At 43.2% G+C, this 16,004-nt stretch overlaps 1 protein-coding gene across 4 annotated transcripts in view; it reads right to left on the reverse strand.

The window, feature by feature from the left end:
* Window positions 1-1,030: 1,030 nt before the first annotated feature.
* The window catches only part of PTPN11 (protein tyrosine phosphatase non-receptor type 11), a 68,402-nt gene continuing 53,428 nt past the window's right edge, over window positions 1,031-16,004 (reverse strand). For 2 of the 4 annotated variants that reach the window (XM_055404371.2, XM_055404369.2), the window contains exons 11-16: window positions 13,473-13,627; window positions 12,480-12,547; window positions 11,856-12,007; window positions 8,081-8,193; window positions 6,039-6,141; window positions 1,031-5,116 (exon numbers count right to left, since the gene is read on the reverse strand). In XM_055404371.2, coding sequence (XP_055260346.1) covers window positions 6,072-6,141; window positions 8,081-8,193; window positions 11,856-12,007; window positions 12,480-12,547; window positions 13,473-13,627 — 558 coding nt within the window. In that variant the 3' untranslated portion in view covers window positions 1,031-5,116; window positions 6,039-6,071. Of the gene's footprint in view, window positions 5,117-6,038; window positions 6,142-8,080; window positions 8,194-11,855; window positions 12,008-12,479; window positions 12,548-13,472; window positions 13,639-16,004 lie in introns of all 4 variants that reach the window. The other 2 variants (XM_055404368.2, XM_055404367.2) reach the window with 1 other exon arrangement.

Raw genomic sequence — 16,004 nt, forward strand, 5'->3', positions numbered from 1 at the left:
CCACACCCCACAGCCTGTGGGACCCTAGTTCCCTAACCAGGGGTCGAACTCAAGCCCCTTGCATTGGAAGGTGGAGTCTTAACCACTGGACTCCCAGGAAAGTCCCTTGTGGGATTTTAGTTCCTCGACCAGGATCAGGACCAGGGATCGAACCCGGGCCCTTGGCATTGAGAGCACTGGCCCACCAGGGAATCCCCAGTTAACTACCTTCTGACTTGTACCAGGCCTAGCTCCCATGTTAGTGCACCACCACTGTGACGATGGCCACCACATCTGTTCTGCTCACTGCTCAGTCCCAGTGACCTAATACAGACAGACGCAGCACTCAGCATTTCGCAGGGGCTCTGTATTTCTTGAATGGATACATGACCAAACCACCTGCATCTACATACAGGCAACTGAGACCAAGAGGTGGGCAACAGTATTTTACAAAAGTGTAAGTAAGTAAATAACACAGATCATTCCTTGGATTTGTAATACAGAAGGAATACCTGTTTTGTTACTTATAAAAAAGGATTTCTTTCTGGGTAGCGATGTCAGAAGCAGCAAGTGGCCCTGTTGGTATGAGGTATGAGACCTAAAGCTACTCATAAGGGGAGAGCTGACATCCTATGCCACGTTGATTTACTCCTCCTGCAAGCCTCCTTTATCATATCTTTACTTCAGAGCCCTACTCAATACTATTTACATTCAGTTCTATATGTTTCCTGTATATATTACACAGACATATTTTTTATTTGCTACTGATAAGTTCTTTCGAATAAAATTGCCTTTGTGTCTCCCAGAGCTACTCAGTAAGTAGGTACTGAGTAAGTGCTTGAGGAACTGATTCATTCATTCTGTATTCCAAGTTCCCTTCTAGGAAAGAGTTGCTAAATGTCAGCCATCCAGCCAGTATAGAGGTTCAGGGACATATAAACTCAGTTTTTCCTGGACTTTTTTTTTTTTTTTTTTTTAATTTTTTGGAGTATAGTTGCTTTGCAATGTTGTTTCTGGACATTTTTGATGAAGTAAATGACAAATACTGGAATATAAGAAAATGGTTTTATTCCTAATTTTTAGTTCCCATACAGTTTACAAATACACTTTTACTCTGATAATGCAGCTTTGCAACTAGCAAAGCAGTTAAAACTAACACCCATAAATACAGGTGGGGAGACAATTAACAGCCACTAACGTTCCTCTACATAAACTATTCTTTTAATGTCATTTTTTAAAAACAATTGCAAATAGACTACGTAATATACGTGGGCAAAAGGCAATTAACTGAATCTCTTGAAACACTAAATGTATAATAAACAGTGCATATTATCAACATTTACATGATTCACATCAAAATGATGACATCCTAAAATGTATTCCTTTTAAAGGATAGATTTATCAATAAAATATTACATATCTTTTAATACTCTGGTACAATACTTCATATACTGCAGGAAAATTAACTGTAGGTCTAGTCATCAACTTAATAAAGGATCCTTTTCCATTAGCTTTTATTAATAAAAGAATCACAATTAGGTCATAAATAAACAGGCAAATTATTAATTACATGATTTGAGGTTTAGGATGAAAACTTGTAAAAATTAGTTTGATATACAGTAAAGTTATACAACACACTGAAACCAACTGTTTAATATTTTTGCCTTGTGTGAACTGCCCTAATGAAAAAGGAACAAACTTTTTAAGGATGGAAGATACAATAAACTATATTTTGGAACTTACTTTTCAAGAGGAAGAGGAAAAAAGATTGTAAAGAAATTAAGGGCTAATACAGATCCTAATAAAGGCATATTGAAATCAGGGAGGCCATGTGCTTGCTATATAAAACTTTACTCCCCCAACAACATACAGAAAACAAACACTGCACTGGGTGTGTACTTACGTCTACAGCCTAAGTTTCCCTTGTGGATTAATAAGCTACAACAAAGCACTTCACAATTGCATACCTTTTTCCACATTCCTCTGCACTAGAAAGAACCCAGGACATTATATTAGTTCTTAAAAACCCCAGGAAACCCTTAATAACCCCTTAATAACACCTAAAAATAATCTTGATAACTTTCTTGGCTGTTCCAAAGCAACTGGACTTTGTAAAGGATGCACAAACACCAAGAAAATCATACATGTACTTTCTCATCCCTGTTTAGCCACATTTAAAAAGTCACTGAGTCACTGATTTCAAAGGGAGAGATGACCAGAATTTTCAGGAGGGCCACACACTGAAAACAAGGTTTCTTTTTGCTTTTTTTTCCCTTTTTAAAAAAGTTATTAAGACTCTGAAATTTGGCTTCTTTTTAAAAAACCCCAATACCACGTGCCAGGTAATTTTTTAACCCCAAATATAAAATCCTATGCTTATAATTTTAAAATACTTAGCCAGCTATGGGATATTGTGCAAATTTAATGTCTACCAGCAACCCGGAAGCAGAGTGTAGACGTGTAGCTATCACACCTATTTCCCAGGTAACCTGATTCAACTATTACTGACTGCTCTGGCCCCAGGCCCTCTGACTTCCTCAGAAACACCTCTTTGGAACTTCCATTTCCACTGTATTTTTTTCTACCTGCACCTTGAGCCCCCACCCCCCGCATCTTCACAGTCCCCCCCTGAATCCATCCCATGTAACCTTACCCAAGAACCTACAATCACCTTTACCAAACACATGGCAGACCTTAGCACCCTAGGGACTATCACAATCTTGTCTTGGCATCAGTTTATAGCACATGATAGTTTGCTGACTTTATGGAGGGAAATCTAAATGAAATCAATGTCCCATTACAAAGCTGGCCAAGATCAGGTGGTTTCCAAGTGCAAAACCAACTGATCTTAAGCTACAGGCAGAGACGTTACTGTAGCAGATATATTGTACAATCAAACCCTTGTTTGCTGGTGAAAGACCTTGCCCCCAAAGTCCACAGTCAAAAATTTACCGCAAAAATGAGAACCGTTCAATGTGACAATGTAATAAAAAATAACAGGATGCAAGATCCTTGTTGCAAATACTTAACTAGAATCTCTTTCCTTACAGGTTTGACAAGAAGACAGTAGTCATTTACATTCCTCTTATAAGGTAATTACCTTCAGATCAGACCTGTGTTCTGAAGCACTGAAGGCACTGCTTCAATGCTGAAGTTCAGTGGCTAGGCGGAATGGGAGGTGGGGTAGGGGGAAATCAATGTACTTTTTTTTTTCCAATGTACATTTTTGTCTTCTGAAAATGGCAGCCAGGCTCTCCTCAAACAAATCTCCTCAGGATTTTAAAGGAGGTAAAGCCCTCAGGAAGGAACTACTACCAGAGCTGGATCTAGTCCTTCCTTTTCAGAAGACAAAGCAAGAAGAATTCGATGAAGGAGCCCATGACCTAACAGCAAAGTTGCCACGGCATTTTATTATCTTTACCATATCCACCAATGACGCTTTAATTGAAATACACTCACTGAATGATGATTCAACACACAGGGCAAAGAGGGATGTCTCTGGAGAAGGCACTTCAGGTAGGACGTTAGCAAATCTTACTGCTCAGTTAAAACAAAAATGAGCTACTGCTAATTCAGTCAGATTAGTGGCCTCAGGAGGACTGCTCCTCCTCACTCAGCCAACGGCAAGCATGGGTGTGTGATATGACTAAAACCAGGGCGTGAAGAAAGCACCCCATACACCTCTCTCTGTAGGGGCTAGGGCAGTGAGCTGGTTCTGCTTTCAAACCCTCTGCCCTCACAAATACATCCATCCTTAAGAGGTCCGGTGCCCAAAGTGATGGTGCAGAAAATATGCTAAAAGCCAGCAGAAGTGGTTCAAGAAGCTTGCTGAAGGCCCTGTTTCTACCTGACTCCCAACTTACACCAGCCATCATAACTAGCTTCAGTTTTACAAGGTCGCTAGCAGCTCTTCCTTTTGCTACTTTTTTTTTTTTAGCTGTTTTTCCATGGCACTGGTCCTGACTGTTAGGCTGGGGGCCTCCAAGGAACCTCACCTCCAGTTCATGCCCTCATGCAGTCCTCTCTTCCCAAATTGGAGCTGGGCCTGGGCCTGGGACTGGCTTTAACCAACACGGGGCAGTAGAAATGATGCGTTGACAGTTCTGGGTTGAAGTCTTCAGTGTGCGCGGCCGCTACTACTTTATACCCTTGGGGCCTCAGAGCTGCCATGAATGTGGTCCAGCTACCCTGCTGGAGAATGAGAGACCCGAGGACCACACGCAGACAGAGAAGCCAAGCCATCCAGCCCACCACATGAGTGACACCAGCAAGACAAGGAGAGGAACCACCCAGCTGAGCCGAGCCCAGTTTGAAGAAGGTGAGGAAAAGCAAGCTGTTGTTTTAAGCCACTCAGTTTTGAGGTGGTTTGTCAGCAATAAATGATAACCAAAAACTGGTTATCCGAAGATGCAATTTTTTTTCCCCAAACACAAGACAATTACTCAAATGAAAAGAAAAGATGGCAAATGTTTTCCCACCACGTTTTCAGTCAACAGGCTGAATGGTAACTGGTCAACTGCTAAGAAGAAAGCATGCCTTTTATCCTAAGTTCCCATGATCTTTCCCCTCCATGATTTTTTAATGTCAATGCAAAGGTAGACAGTCTGGGGCACTGGCTTAATTATTCTCGAGCCAAAATAAGAGGCCATCAAAATGAATTATCCACTACTGGATAAGTGATGATAAATAAAACTGTTTTCTCTTCTATAGGATGTTGTTACTTAATTTTCCCAAATCATTTTTCCTCTTACAAGTGCCCTAGCATCCCCCACAAAGAGGGGAGGGGAAACTCAATCTGTTGAGGTTATCAAAAGAAAAAGAAAATGCCAATAACTAGAATTTGAGTCACCATCATCTGTAAAATATACAACACAATTTAACTGCTTCCTCAATTTAAAATTCCATAAAATATAACACTGTCCACATCACAGAGATGATTTTTTCTTATCTGAGGACACGAGTAACTGGAAATCAGGTATCATTGAGTTAAAATACAGTGGTCTTTAAATGGTTTCAAATTTTGCTTATCAAAAGGTAGCCAACCACAATGCAAGTCTTCCAAATTCAAGTTCATTCTTCATGTAACCTTTCTTGCATCTGTTCTTGATCTTTTCAGGGAAAGGGTGAAAGTTCACATCTAGCAAAGAAAGAAATTAGAATTAAGGAGCATACATTGAAAAGTCTGTCAAGGCAGTAAACCATTTTAAAAGCAGAGTTAAAGCTTTTAAATATACTACTCGTTAGAAATGAGAACTTCAACATGAAATACTAAAAACTGTGAGCTTCTAAATTCTCTTGGGTTACATCCATCACACACTTGGGTCACTCTCTAAAAAGGTAATTGACAGGGAGGAGACGTACAAGGGAGATAATTCCCAGCATCAGAGCTGGAAGCTGTGGAGTCGAGCCAGTCAGAGAGAGGCCCAGGAGGTCCAGTGCCCTGTGTCACACAGGCAGGCAGGTAGAGGCCCACTAAGGTGAAAACTCAGGCATCCTGACTCCAATCATCCAGGACTGTGTCCCCACACTTCTCAGATCCCTAGAGATCCTCTCCCAGCACAGCCTGGGTTAATCTATTTTATTAAAAATTGCACGAATGATGATATCTGCTCTTCATCACCAGTTTCAACCATTTCTCAGTAAGTGCTAACCCTGCCCTTAACAGAATTAATTTCGCATTTGATTTCAATATTTAAATGAATCCAGCTTGGAAAAAGAAATACAGGCAAAAGAAAAAGAAGGCTGATTTCTAAAAAGGAGGAGGTTCGCTTTGTTATAACAGTCACAGATGATCTGCCAGCTCCGAAACGCCACAAATTCACCAGACCCTGATGCTGGGAAAGATTGAAGGTGGGAGGAGAAGGGGACGACAGAGGATGAGATGGTTGGATGGCATCACCGACTTGATGGACATGGGTTTGAGTAAGCTCTGGGAGTTGGTGATGGACAGGGAAGCCTGGCGTGCTGCAGTCCATGGGGTCACAAAGAGTTGGACACGAGTGAGCGACTGAACTGAATTGATATGAACGATGAACCCGAGACCACTTCCATTGAAATACCTATTTCTGTGCTTGACGTCTTGGCGGGTCTTCTCATCTGAAACTTTTCTGCTGCTGCATCAGGCCCACGTTTTCATAGACTCGAGCATTATCTTCTCTCATTCTGAAAAGAAGAGAAAGAAGACACTAACAAAAACACAGGCATACCGTTCAACCTGAGGTGACAGTAATAACCCACTGACTTCATTCTCTGGGACTGAGTATGGCACAGATATAGCTCTTGCCCTCAGGAGCTGACATTCTAGGAGGGGATTTGAGACAGAAACACGTATCAAAATCACTGTGAAGAGCCTTGAGTCCCTGTGCTCAAGGGTTTGGTACAAGAAGAGTTGCTTCCCAGGAGGGTGGAGTAAGGGAGGCCTGTATAACGAGGTCCTGGGTTAGACCGTGAAGGAAGCTGGGGCGGGCACACAGAGAAAAGAATGGTATTCACTGCGAGGAGAGGGATCTGATGGCCAGAGCTCCATGAAGGCAAAATGTAGGAATGGTCAGGCAGTGACTCTAGATCCATTCAGTCCCCAATCTGGTCACGTGAAGGTGAACGTGAAGCTGACTGGTGGTTTAGGGCCCCTGGTGGGCAGAGAAGCGTCAGAGTCCAGACTCTATGGTGCCCAGAACAGCCCAGGAGGACAAGGAAACCAGCAGCAGTGGGCTGGCCGGAGAGGAACAAGTTGAAACAAGCAGCAGGGGCTGGGGTCTCCTGGGTCTGCACCCTATGAGGGGGATGATGGGAAAGGCAGAGAACCTGTCGGTCACAAGGAGGCCACTGGTAACAGAGGAGTCATCAGAGCTAATTCTGTTGAGCCAACACATGGGGAAAGCTTTCTGGCAAGAAATCGAAGCCCTGACATGCTGGTTCCACTGCAGATCACTGCAGATCACAATTCAAAGTATCAACTTTCCCCATCGGCCCACTGGGAAAGAAAAAAGCAACCAGAAGCAAGAGGGAACTTGGCAGAAAGCGTACTTTTGCTGCATCATTTCATCTCAATGTTAAATAGAAAGCAAATGTAAATACAAACCTCATATACGTTATCCAAAACGTTTATATAGAGTATTAAAGCCAGCAGGGGTTTAAAAATCCACATCAGAAGCAAACAGACATAAGACTCGCAGGGGAAAATAAAAAGTAAATGTTATACCAGAGAGTGACTTCAGGATATAAAGAAAAATCATAACTTATAATTACTATTCACATCAATGATTTAACAAATATTTTCCTATCACATGTTTTAGTTTAAAAAAGGAGTTGGCAAAGTTTTTCTGTACAGAACCAGACCGAAAATTATGTAATCTCTGTGGGCCATATGCGGTCTCTGTCATGTATTATTCTTTGTGTGTGTTTTTTTTAATAACCCTTTAAAAACCATCCATGAGCTGTACAAAAACAGGCTGTGGCCCAGATTTGGCCTGGGGGCTGTAGCTCGCTAACCCCTGGTTTAAATAACCACAGTGGATTTCTGCTGACTGTGGAAAATTAGACCATGACTATGTGGACCATTGTGTGCTTAGTCGCTCAGTCAAGTCCAACTCTCTGTGACCTGACGGACTGTAGCCCTCCAGGCTCCTCTGTCCATGGGATTCTTCAGGCAAGAATACTGGAGTGAGCTGCCATTCCCTTCTCCACAGGATCTTCTCGACCTAGGGATCAACCCTGGGTCTCCTGCACTGTAGCAGATTCTTTACCACCTGAGCCACCAGGGGCCATTAGACCATTATTTTATGTAGCAAAGAATCTTGACTCATCAAAAGGGGTGTTACCTACCTCTGCAACAATCCCCCACCCCACTGAAATAAAAATAAAATTCTTCTTGGAGAAACAGCACTTGATCTATTCATAATCCCCCAGGTTCCTAGCCAGTGTAGCAAGCAGCCTTCAGTTTAGGTGAATTACAATTTAGCTTAGCTAGCCACACTCACAAACCAGTTAGGCAATAATAATGTGCACCAAGGAAAGGCATGCGCTGCAAAGATGTGTCATTTTTTAAGCTTTTCTAAAGGATTATGTTCAGGTAAAAAGAATTTCCTTCATTTCTACTTACTCTGCACAGGATGGTGTTGGGGTACAAGGTGGCAGGGGACTCTGATCTCCACTTGCCTGGTCCGTCAGGGAATACTTAATATTTGTGTATTCGTGTCCTTTCCTCTTGCTTTTCTGAAAAGCAAAGGTTGCATATATGAAGTCCTATGACTTTTGTGAAGGAATGAAGAAGTTAAAAAGGCATTTCACAAGAAAGAAAAAAGGAGAGACAGAGCTGGACAGATAGATAAGTTGAACCCTGAATACTGGTATGTTGGCCAAATGCCAGGGAATTCACCTCTTCCATGTAAATTCATCCTACGGGTGAAAGGGACTTTTGAACCACACAATTCAAAAGCAGAGAGAACCATACATTAACAACTTACTGGATTAAATGAAATGTACCTGCTTCTGAGCTAAGAGAGAATTCACACTTTCTTTGCCACATTAGCATCTAATCATTTCATAGTTCACTTGCAACACATTTAGTGATTTTCAAGTAAACAGGTGGGAAAAGAGTTGCAGAAATAAATGCACTCCAAGTAGAAACGGCCCATGAGTACAAAAGATGTCAGCACTCTTATCAGGATCATACATTTTATCACATCATCCCCATCCCATCCCTACACCAGAAAAAAACCCGAGCACATTTAATACTTTATTTTCAGCCTAATGATAAACTCTGGAGGAAAAACAGGCAAAGAAAATCAGTAGAATGCAATCTCATCTCAGATACAGAATGAACTGCATTCGGTAGGACTCCTGGTTAGATGATTTATCACTCTTTCCTCCTAAATTCACCCAGAAACAACCAATTCCAAAACTCAAATCCATCAAGTTCTCATCATTATACAATGCTGCTTTCATTTCAGGATTATTCAAGACACAGCAAATATTAGAAAGGATATCCATATCAAATACTGACATACAGCAGTGACTTTCGTTCACTGCTGGTGGAAGGGTAAACTATGCCATCACTTTGGTGCACGATTCATCAGAAGGGATAGTACTAACACTAGTTAGTATCTGGTAATGATGAAAAGGCATGTATGCACTACAACTTTAAATATTTTCTTCTTCAGAAGTTCATGCACACAAGCCTAGAAGAGCTGACAAGGATGTCCAGTGACGTGCTATTTCCAACAATGTTCACCAAGAGAACAAACAAATGTGATGTATTCGTATCACAAAATAAGATGAAATGTACGTATGTATGTGTGCACACCAAGACAGATTTCATACACAATGTTAGGTGCAAAAATACAAACTGCAAAATAATGAAACAGTACAATAGTATGATATCACCTTGCTGAACATTCTAAGGGAATTCCATTACGCTGTTTCTGCGTATTTTTCAAAAATGTCTTTTTAATACTGTGAATGGAAGTTAACAAAAGAAATAAACTTCCAATTAAACAGCAGAGTGTGAGATCGGTATATAAAGACTGGAGAATTTTCCCAGTCTTGCTCATTTGCATTCCCCTAGATTCCCACCTCTGTTTTGCTTTTCCTCTTTCCAATGCTGCCTTGGTTTCCCTTCTTCCCCTCCCCTGCTTTCCACCCATGACTGTCATTTTCTTTTTCTCCGTTTATTCCTCTGTAGCACAGTCTTTTACTCCCAAAAGTCCTTAATGCTTCATATTAATAATTTTGGAAATGCCTGGATTTCAGAATAATTAATTATGCTGAATGAGTTTTGTTCATTTGCTTAATCTAAAAATCAGGTGGGTGAAATATTTTTAAGTCTGCCACTGAAACCTACTAAATTAAAGTACTTCTTACTCTAGTCCCAAATCAAGTAGCAAGTTCCTACATTGAATCAAACAGTATAATGAAGGAAACAACATACCACAAAATCTACTTTATTTCTTTTTATTAATGGATTTTTTAAAAATTTATTTTTGCCCCACTCTGTGGCATGTGGGATCTTAGTTCCCTGACCAGAGAATCAAGGCTGTAACCCTTGTGTTGGGAGCATGGAGTCTTAACAACTGGGATCACCAGGGAAGTCCCCACAAAATCTAATTTTAAAAAACAAATACAATCTAAGCCTAAATATTTTTCTTTTAAATCCAAAGGTTTATATACCAAATAGCTAATGTGCTGACACATAATGGCACCAAAAAGTACTGGCTGAGTGGACGAATACACACACTCATTCGGTACTCTTGGGATGGGATTACTGGGGACATCCAATTGCTATAGTCTACATTCTGTAATATTTAAGTGATTCTACCTCCCCTACCCCTCATCCCCAATAAAAGGGCAGCAATAAAGGCAATTTGGTTTTAACTAGTTCCTAAATCCAAATTACAACTTCAGATTTAGGGTCAGAGGGACCATATAGGAAGATGTGAAGTGCCAGATAAGCTGGGAGGGAAAGTCCCTAAATTCTCCAAAACCAGAAGAAAAACCAAAGCTTCTGAATGAAATAGAGAGCTTTTCCCCCAGCTTTTCTGAGCAAGACCACCTCATGGTCTTCAAGATATTCCCGAGTAATTTCCCATTTGTACCAGTGGTACTGCACTCTACTTATTAGAAGTCCTTCTTCTGAGGCAACTTCATGCTTTAAGTAAGTACTCCTGGCCCAAATCAATGTAACTGGAAGGTGAATATGAAATAGCCTACAGTAACTATCTTAAAGCTTCCTGGTGGCTCAGACGGTAAAGAATCTGCTTGCAATGCGTAAGACCTGGGTTTGATCTTTAGGTCGGGAAGATCCCCTGGAGAAGAGATGGCTACCCATTCCAGTATTCTTGCCTGAGAATTCCACGGGCAGAGGAGCCTGGGGAACTACAGTCCATGGTGTTGCAAAGAGTCAGACGTGACTGAGAGATTAACACTTCTACTTCTAAGTTCTATTCTAAGTTCATAGTACTTACATTAAGACAACGACTTAAAGCGGTAAAGTTCAAACTAGCGCAGAGCTTGTTAATTATTTGACCATGCCTTCCTACATCCATACTGTTTCTGAAGATGTTTTTGTGCAAGAAACAACCTAGTGAGTATTTCTACATGGACTGAGAACCTACCAAACTAACTTGGGCTACCCATGCTTTGATACGGAGGCCGCTGCGCTGCTAGGCTAGAAACCTTTCAATCAGGTTGCAGGTCCCATTTTTGAGAAACTGAGTTTTCCAGAAGGTGATAAACAGGGTAAAGAAGGCAAATACCACTGATGTTTAGACATCACGTCTATCCAGTGAGCAGCACGGTGATGGGGCTGGGGTTGGGGATGGGGAGTGAGCTAAGGACAGCTCCCAAAAGAGCAGTCTCCTCAGTCCTCATGAACTCAGCTTGTGTCTGTTATAAAGAGCTTCCAATGGAAAGGCTCCATTGCCATGCTCTTCGTTATGTATGGCTTATTAAAAATGGAAATGCTTCTGTTTCCAACTTGACCACATTGGTGGTTCCAACCCTCATGTGCTATAAAGAGTGAGGCATTCCTTTAAGAGATGGAATCAGGATAAATAAGGCCTGGATCAAAACTGGAACAGTCTGGAAACTTCGAGGTTTGGAGTTCTAAGCCTGCCAGGTGAGCCTGGGAAAATCCCAAACCCATCTGTCAGGCCTGGTGTCCCTCCCTGAGCTATTCCATAGTGAAAAATCAGAGTTGTGCAGTAGGGAATAATTCATTTCCAGAGAGGTCCTTCCTGGTTGAGAACTTGTTTCTCCTTTTCAGATAAACAGTTACCTAGCAAAGCCAGTATTCTCGCTCAGAAGGAGAGCATATCCAAGCCAAGCTGCCCAGAAAAAAAACACCAAAAATCTACATGTCAACCGTGTAGGCTTGGTACCTGCTCTTCTTCAATCCTGCGCTGTAGTGTTTCAATATAATGCTGGACAGCCATATAGATGAATCGGTACTGTGCTTCTGTCTGGACCATCCCTGACCTCTGTGACCGCACCATCTGAATGGTTTTGGGAACGTCGATGTCACAGTCGACACCTACAAAGCAAAGCACCATGGAGCATTAGGAGAAACTGCAGAGACAAGATGAAGCGGTTTAAAGCACAACTTTGAGCAGAGATAAAGCAAATTTACTCGTTCATGTTTTAACCGAACCTGTTCCAAGGGCTATGGCACTGGCCTTCTGACTAACACCAACGATCCTAGAAGATTATAGGGTCGGGGGTCGGCGGTGAGGAGCCCCGCAGGTTACAACACCGCCCTGTACCATCAGCAAGGAGTGAGCAGATGGCCAGAGACCACCACTGCTCCGAGGCTGTGTTTTATGCCAAAAGCTCAAACAGCATCACTTCTGTTCTTGGGCAAACATATTGAAAGTTGAAATCTCTGGCCTAGATTTTTGTGAAAATACTTTAACATTCAATTTTCTTCCGCAGGCTATTTTCACTAGCACTTTCCTTCCATAAACTGAAAACAGGAATCGTAGCTTCTTGCCCTCCGAATGACCTACCTTTCTCTCTGATGATGTCAATAAGAATATCAATCACAATGAACGTCCCTGTCCGGCCAATTCCAGCACTGTGGGCAGAAGGACGAAGAGCGAGGACAATGGAGTCATTCATGAGGGTTTTATACTCAAAACCAAGCTATTAATATTAACAGAAACAATGTCTGCTCTTGGGAGTATTTATAAGATTATCTATTTGTATTTGCAAACATATTAGCAAAGAGCCCAGGGCTTTGGACTCAGTCCATCCTGCACTTAAGAGTCCAGCTTCTCCAGCACAGTGTGCCTGAGGCAAATCCCTTAACCTCTCTGACCCTCAGTTTCTTCATCTGTGAAATGGGTTATTGTGAGTATCAAATATCAGTAATGGGTGAAAAACAATGAATGCAGATGCTGGTATGCAGCAAGGGCTCAATAAAAGGGAGCTTTTATAGAACTGAATAAATAGTGTTTCACGCGCATCTACTTGCCCAACATATGAAAGATTTAGCAAATCCAACTTTCCCCAGTATAATCATGAAGCCTAAACTTGGGAACAGGCGCCTATAAACTCTGGTGCGGAGGCCATGGGCCTGGCTTCTAGAAGCCTGAATGGGGAGCGGTCCAAATATTCTGAAACAAACAGGTATGTTGTCACGGGGAAAAAAATACATCATATTTCCATGGAAAACAAGAACAGGATCACAATCAAAGAGATGAATCCTAAAACAACTGCATGAACAGAGAAAACCAATCAAACATTACCAGACTAAGGGTGCCTTAAGAATAAGGACTGTGTTCACCACCTCCTGCCCCACCACCCCAGTACCTGGTGGTCCCACAGGATCTAGAAGAAATGTACTTTGGGGTCAAAGTGTCCCTTAATGCCACAAACAGGCGTTAAATTCTTCCCACAGTTAAAGAACTGTGGCTGGGGCTGGGCAAGTACAAACAAGCACCCTGGGCATCAAGAGATGATGGGACAGGTGACATCCTAGAGGCGGAGGGGCCGGTCACCTGCAGTGAACCACCACGGGCCCCGCGTCCACAATGCTCTCCTGCTTGTGGTGAACCTCCTCCAGGAAGTCCAGCACGCCCCCTGGGTCACTGGGCACGCCATGGTCCGGCCAGGTCCGAAAGTGGTATTGCCAGACCGTTCTCTCCGTATTCCCCTGGAGTAGAGCCAAGAAAAACCAGAAAAGAATTAAATAAATCAAGGGACTGAGGCATCATCCAGGTCCCATCTTTCCCAGATCTTTCGTGAGCCGGGAGGACCAGGCCGGCACCGCCTTCTCATGCTCTATTCACAGGTCCCCTCCACGAGTTCCCCAGATCTCTCCTCCTCCTGGGTCTGGCTGAGCAATCCTGGAGGCTGGAATCCCTTGCCTCTGTCCAAAGAAGCAAGATGTCTCGTACGGCAGTTTCTTCTTGAGGAAACGACAACCGGCATCGGTGTCTGCACTGTCAACCAGAGGCAGATGAGGTCCCTGTTCCTCCTCCTTCAAGCGCAGCTCCACCTGGGAGACAACTGAGTCCTCCGGGACTCGGGGGCTCTCTTCCCACCACCTGAGAAGGCGGGAATTCCCTCCAGACATCTGCTCATCTCTGTCTTTTTGTACCTGGCCCTCCTCCCCTCCTGCAACATGCACTTTTAATATAATTATTTCAACTTCCATTTTGGTGCAGAGCGGGTAAGACAGGCTTTGCAATCAGGTGGGTGGATTCAGGCCCCAACCCCTGCATTCACACTCACTGTGGCCCCTGGGCATCTCCAAACCTCAAACCCCTCATATGCTGATGGGCATAAGACTCTCTACCACAGTTATCATTGTGAGGACTAAACAAGACCAGTTAAACACAGAGCCACTGCGAAGCAGACAGGAAGAGACTCAGCATACTGGCGCTCTTCTGAGGACTGACATTAATAAAGGTCAACAAGGATACTGAGACTACAAAAAACCAAAAAAGCATCGTGTTCTGGGTCCACCCAATTAGGTCACTATTTGTCACTGCGTCTTCTTCCTATATTATCTGGAGACTACATAAGCTAAGTAACATTTTTAAAGGGGATTTTGAAAAAAAGAAAGAGAATAACCAGACCAGTATCCACCACCTGTGACCTTCAGAACATCCAAGGAATCTGAACCACAGTCAAGATCTTTTCTTGAATTATGTGCATTTAGTTTGCTGAGTCATGAAAAAGGATTTTTCTGGAGGTTACCAGTGAGCTAAAACTCAGGGGGTTCCCAGGGTCACAGAAAGGACAGGGAATGAGAGAGACCCAGCTGCCCTGAGCACCCTTGTCCCTCCTCCTATATAAATGGCCACTGAGGTCTCTGATCCCACTCCTCCTTCCCAGGCGATTAGGAGGCTTAAACGAGATCATGTGATAGCACTTTAAAAATAAAAATGGAACATGCTATACAAAAAGCAGATAATCCGTGACCAGCAATTCTGGAGAAATGATCGGTCTCGTGTCAGCACCTGCATCCAAAAGTGTAAAACACAAACCCAAACCCCAACATTTCCTGTACCTGATACTCCCAAATCTCTGCTAACAAGAAGATGGATGGTTTATAAAAAAAAAAAAAAACCTGAAGAAAAATCCACGTGCTGCTGAGAGACACCTAATGGCGAGAAGACAGGGAGTTTGTCACTGCAGCTGAAGAGAAACCGATCTAAGATCTGTCCGACGTCCTCTAAACCTCTCTCTCTCACTTCTGCTCGACAGCAACATTCTTCCAGCTTCCCCGCACAGTCTCGCAATCGATTGAACCTCCACCCTCTCTCTGCCAGCAACAGAACTGCACATCAGAAGTTCCAACATCTTACCCTGGACCACAGCCGCTGAGGACCCCGGCTCTCTCGGGTCCCCAGACCACCTCATGGAACTCACCAGAGGACAGTCCCTCCTCCGTCCTCCACCCGCCTCCTTCTGCCCTGGCTGCCCAGCAAGAACGCCGTGCACTCTCTCCATCACAGACTGCACTCCCCCCACCCTCTCTTCACCCACTGCTGAGGAACCCCAGCACCTTAGGTGGGTCTGACAGTGGGTGTCTGCTCGATGGCATAAGGACTTGTATCGTGGCTTCTTGTAGCTACATGACTGCAGTTCCTTGAGGACAAAGGCTGTTTCGTTCACCTCTGTGTCCCCAGAGGCCCTTGAATAAGTAAGCCCCTCTCACCATGAAATCATGATGAATCCAAATCACGCTGGATGCAAAGTTAGTCACCCCAGATGTATACGTACGGGTGACTCCCTTTGCTGTCCACCTGAAACTATCACAGCATTGCTGATCATCTATACTTCAACATAACATAAAAAGTTAAAAAAAAAAAAGAAACAAACATAGTCATCCCAGGGACAAACCTGAACTATGCACAATGAGAAGCTGACACGTGGGATATGAGCACTAAAATAGGCTTCAGGGCCTTTCCACTTGCTGCTCCGTTTGCTTGGAACTCTCCTCTCCCGAGCCTCAGATGCTGCTCCACCTTCAGGTATCAGCTTGCCTGGCACCCCCTCAAAAAGGTCCTCCCTGCTTACTC

Source organism: Moschus berezovskii, chromosome 19 (assembly GCF_049115385.1).
Source record: "Moschus berezovskii isolate FMDL1 chromosome 19, NW_MosBer_1.0, whole genome shotgun sequence".
NCBI classification, from domain to species: Eukaryota; Metazoa; Chordata; class Mammalia; order Artiodactyla; family Moschidae; genus Moschus; species Moschus berezovskii.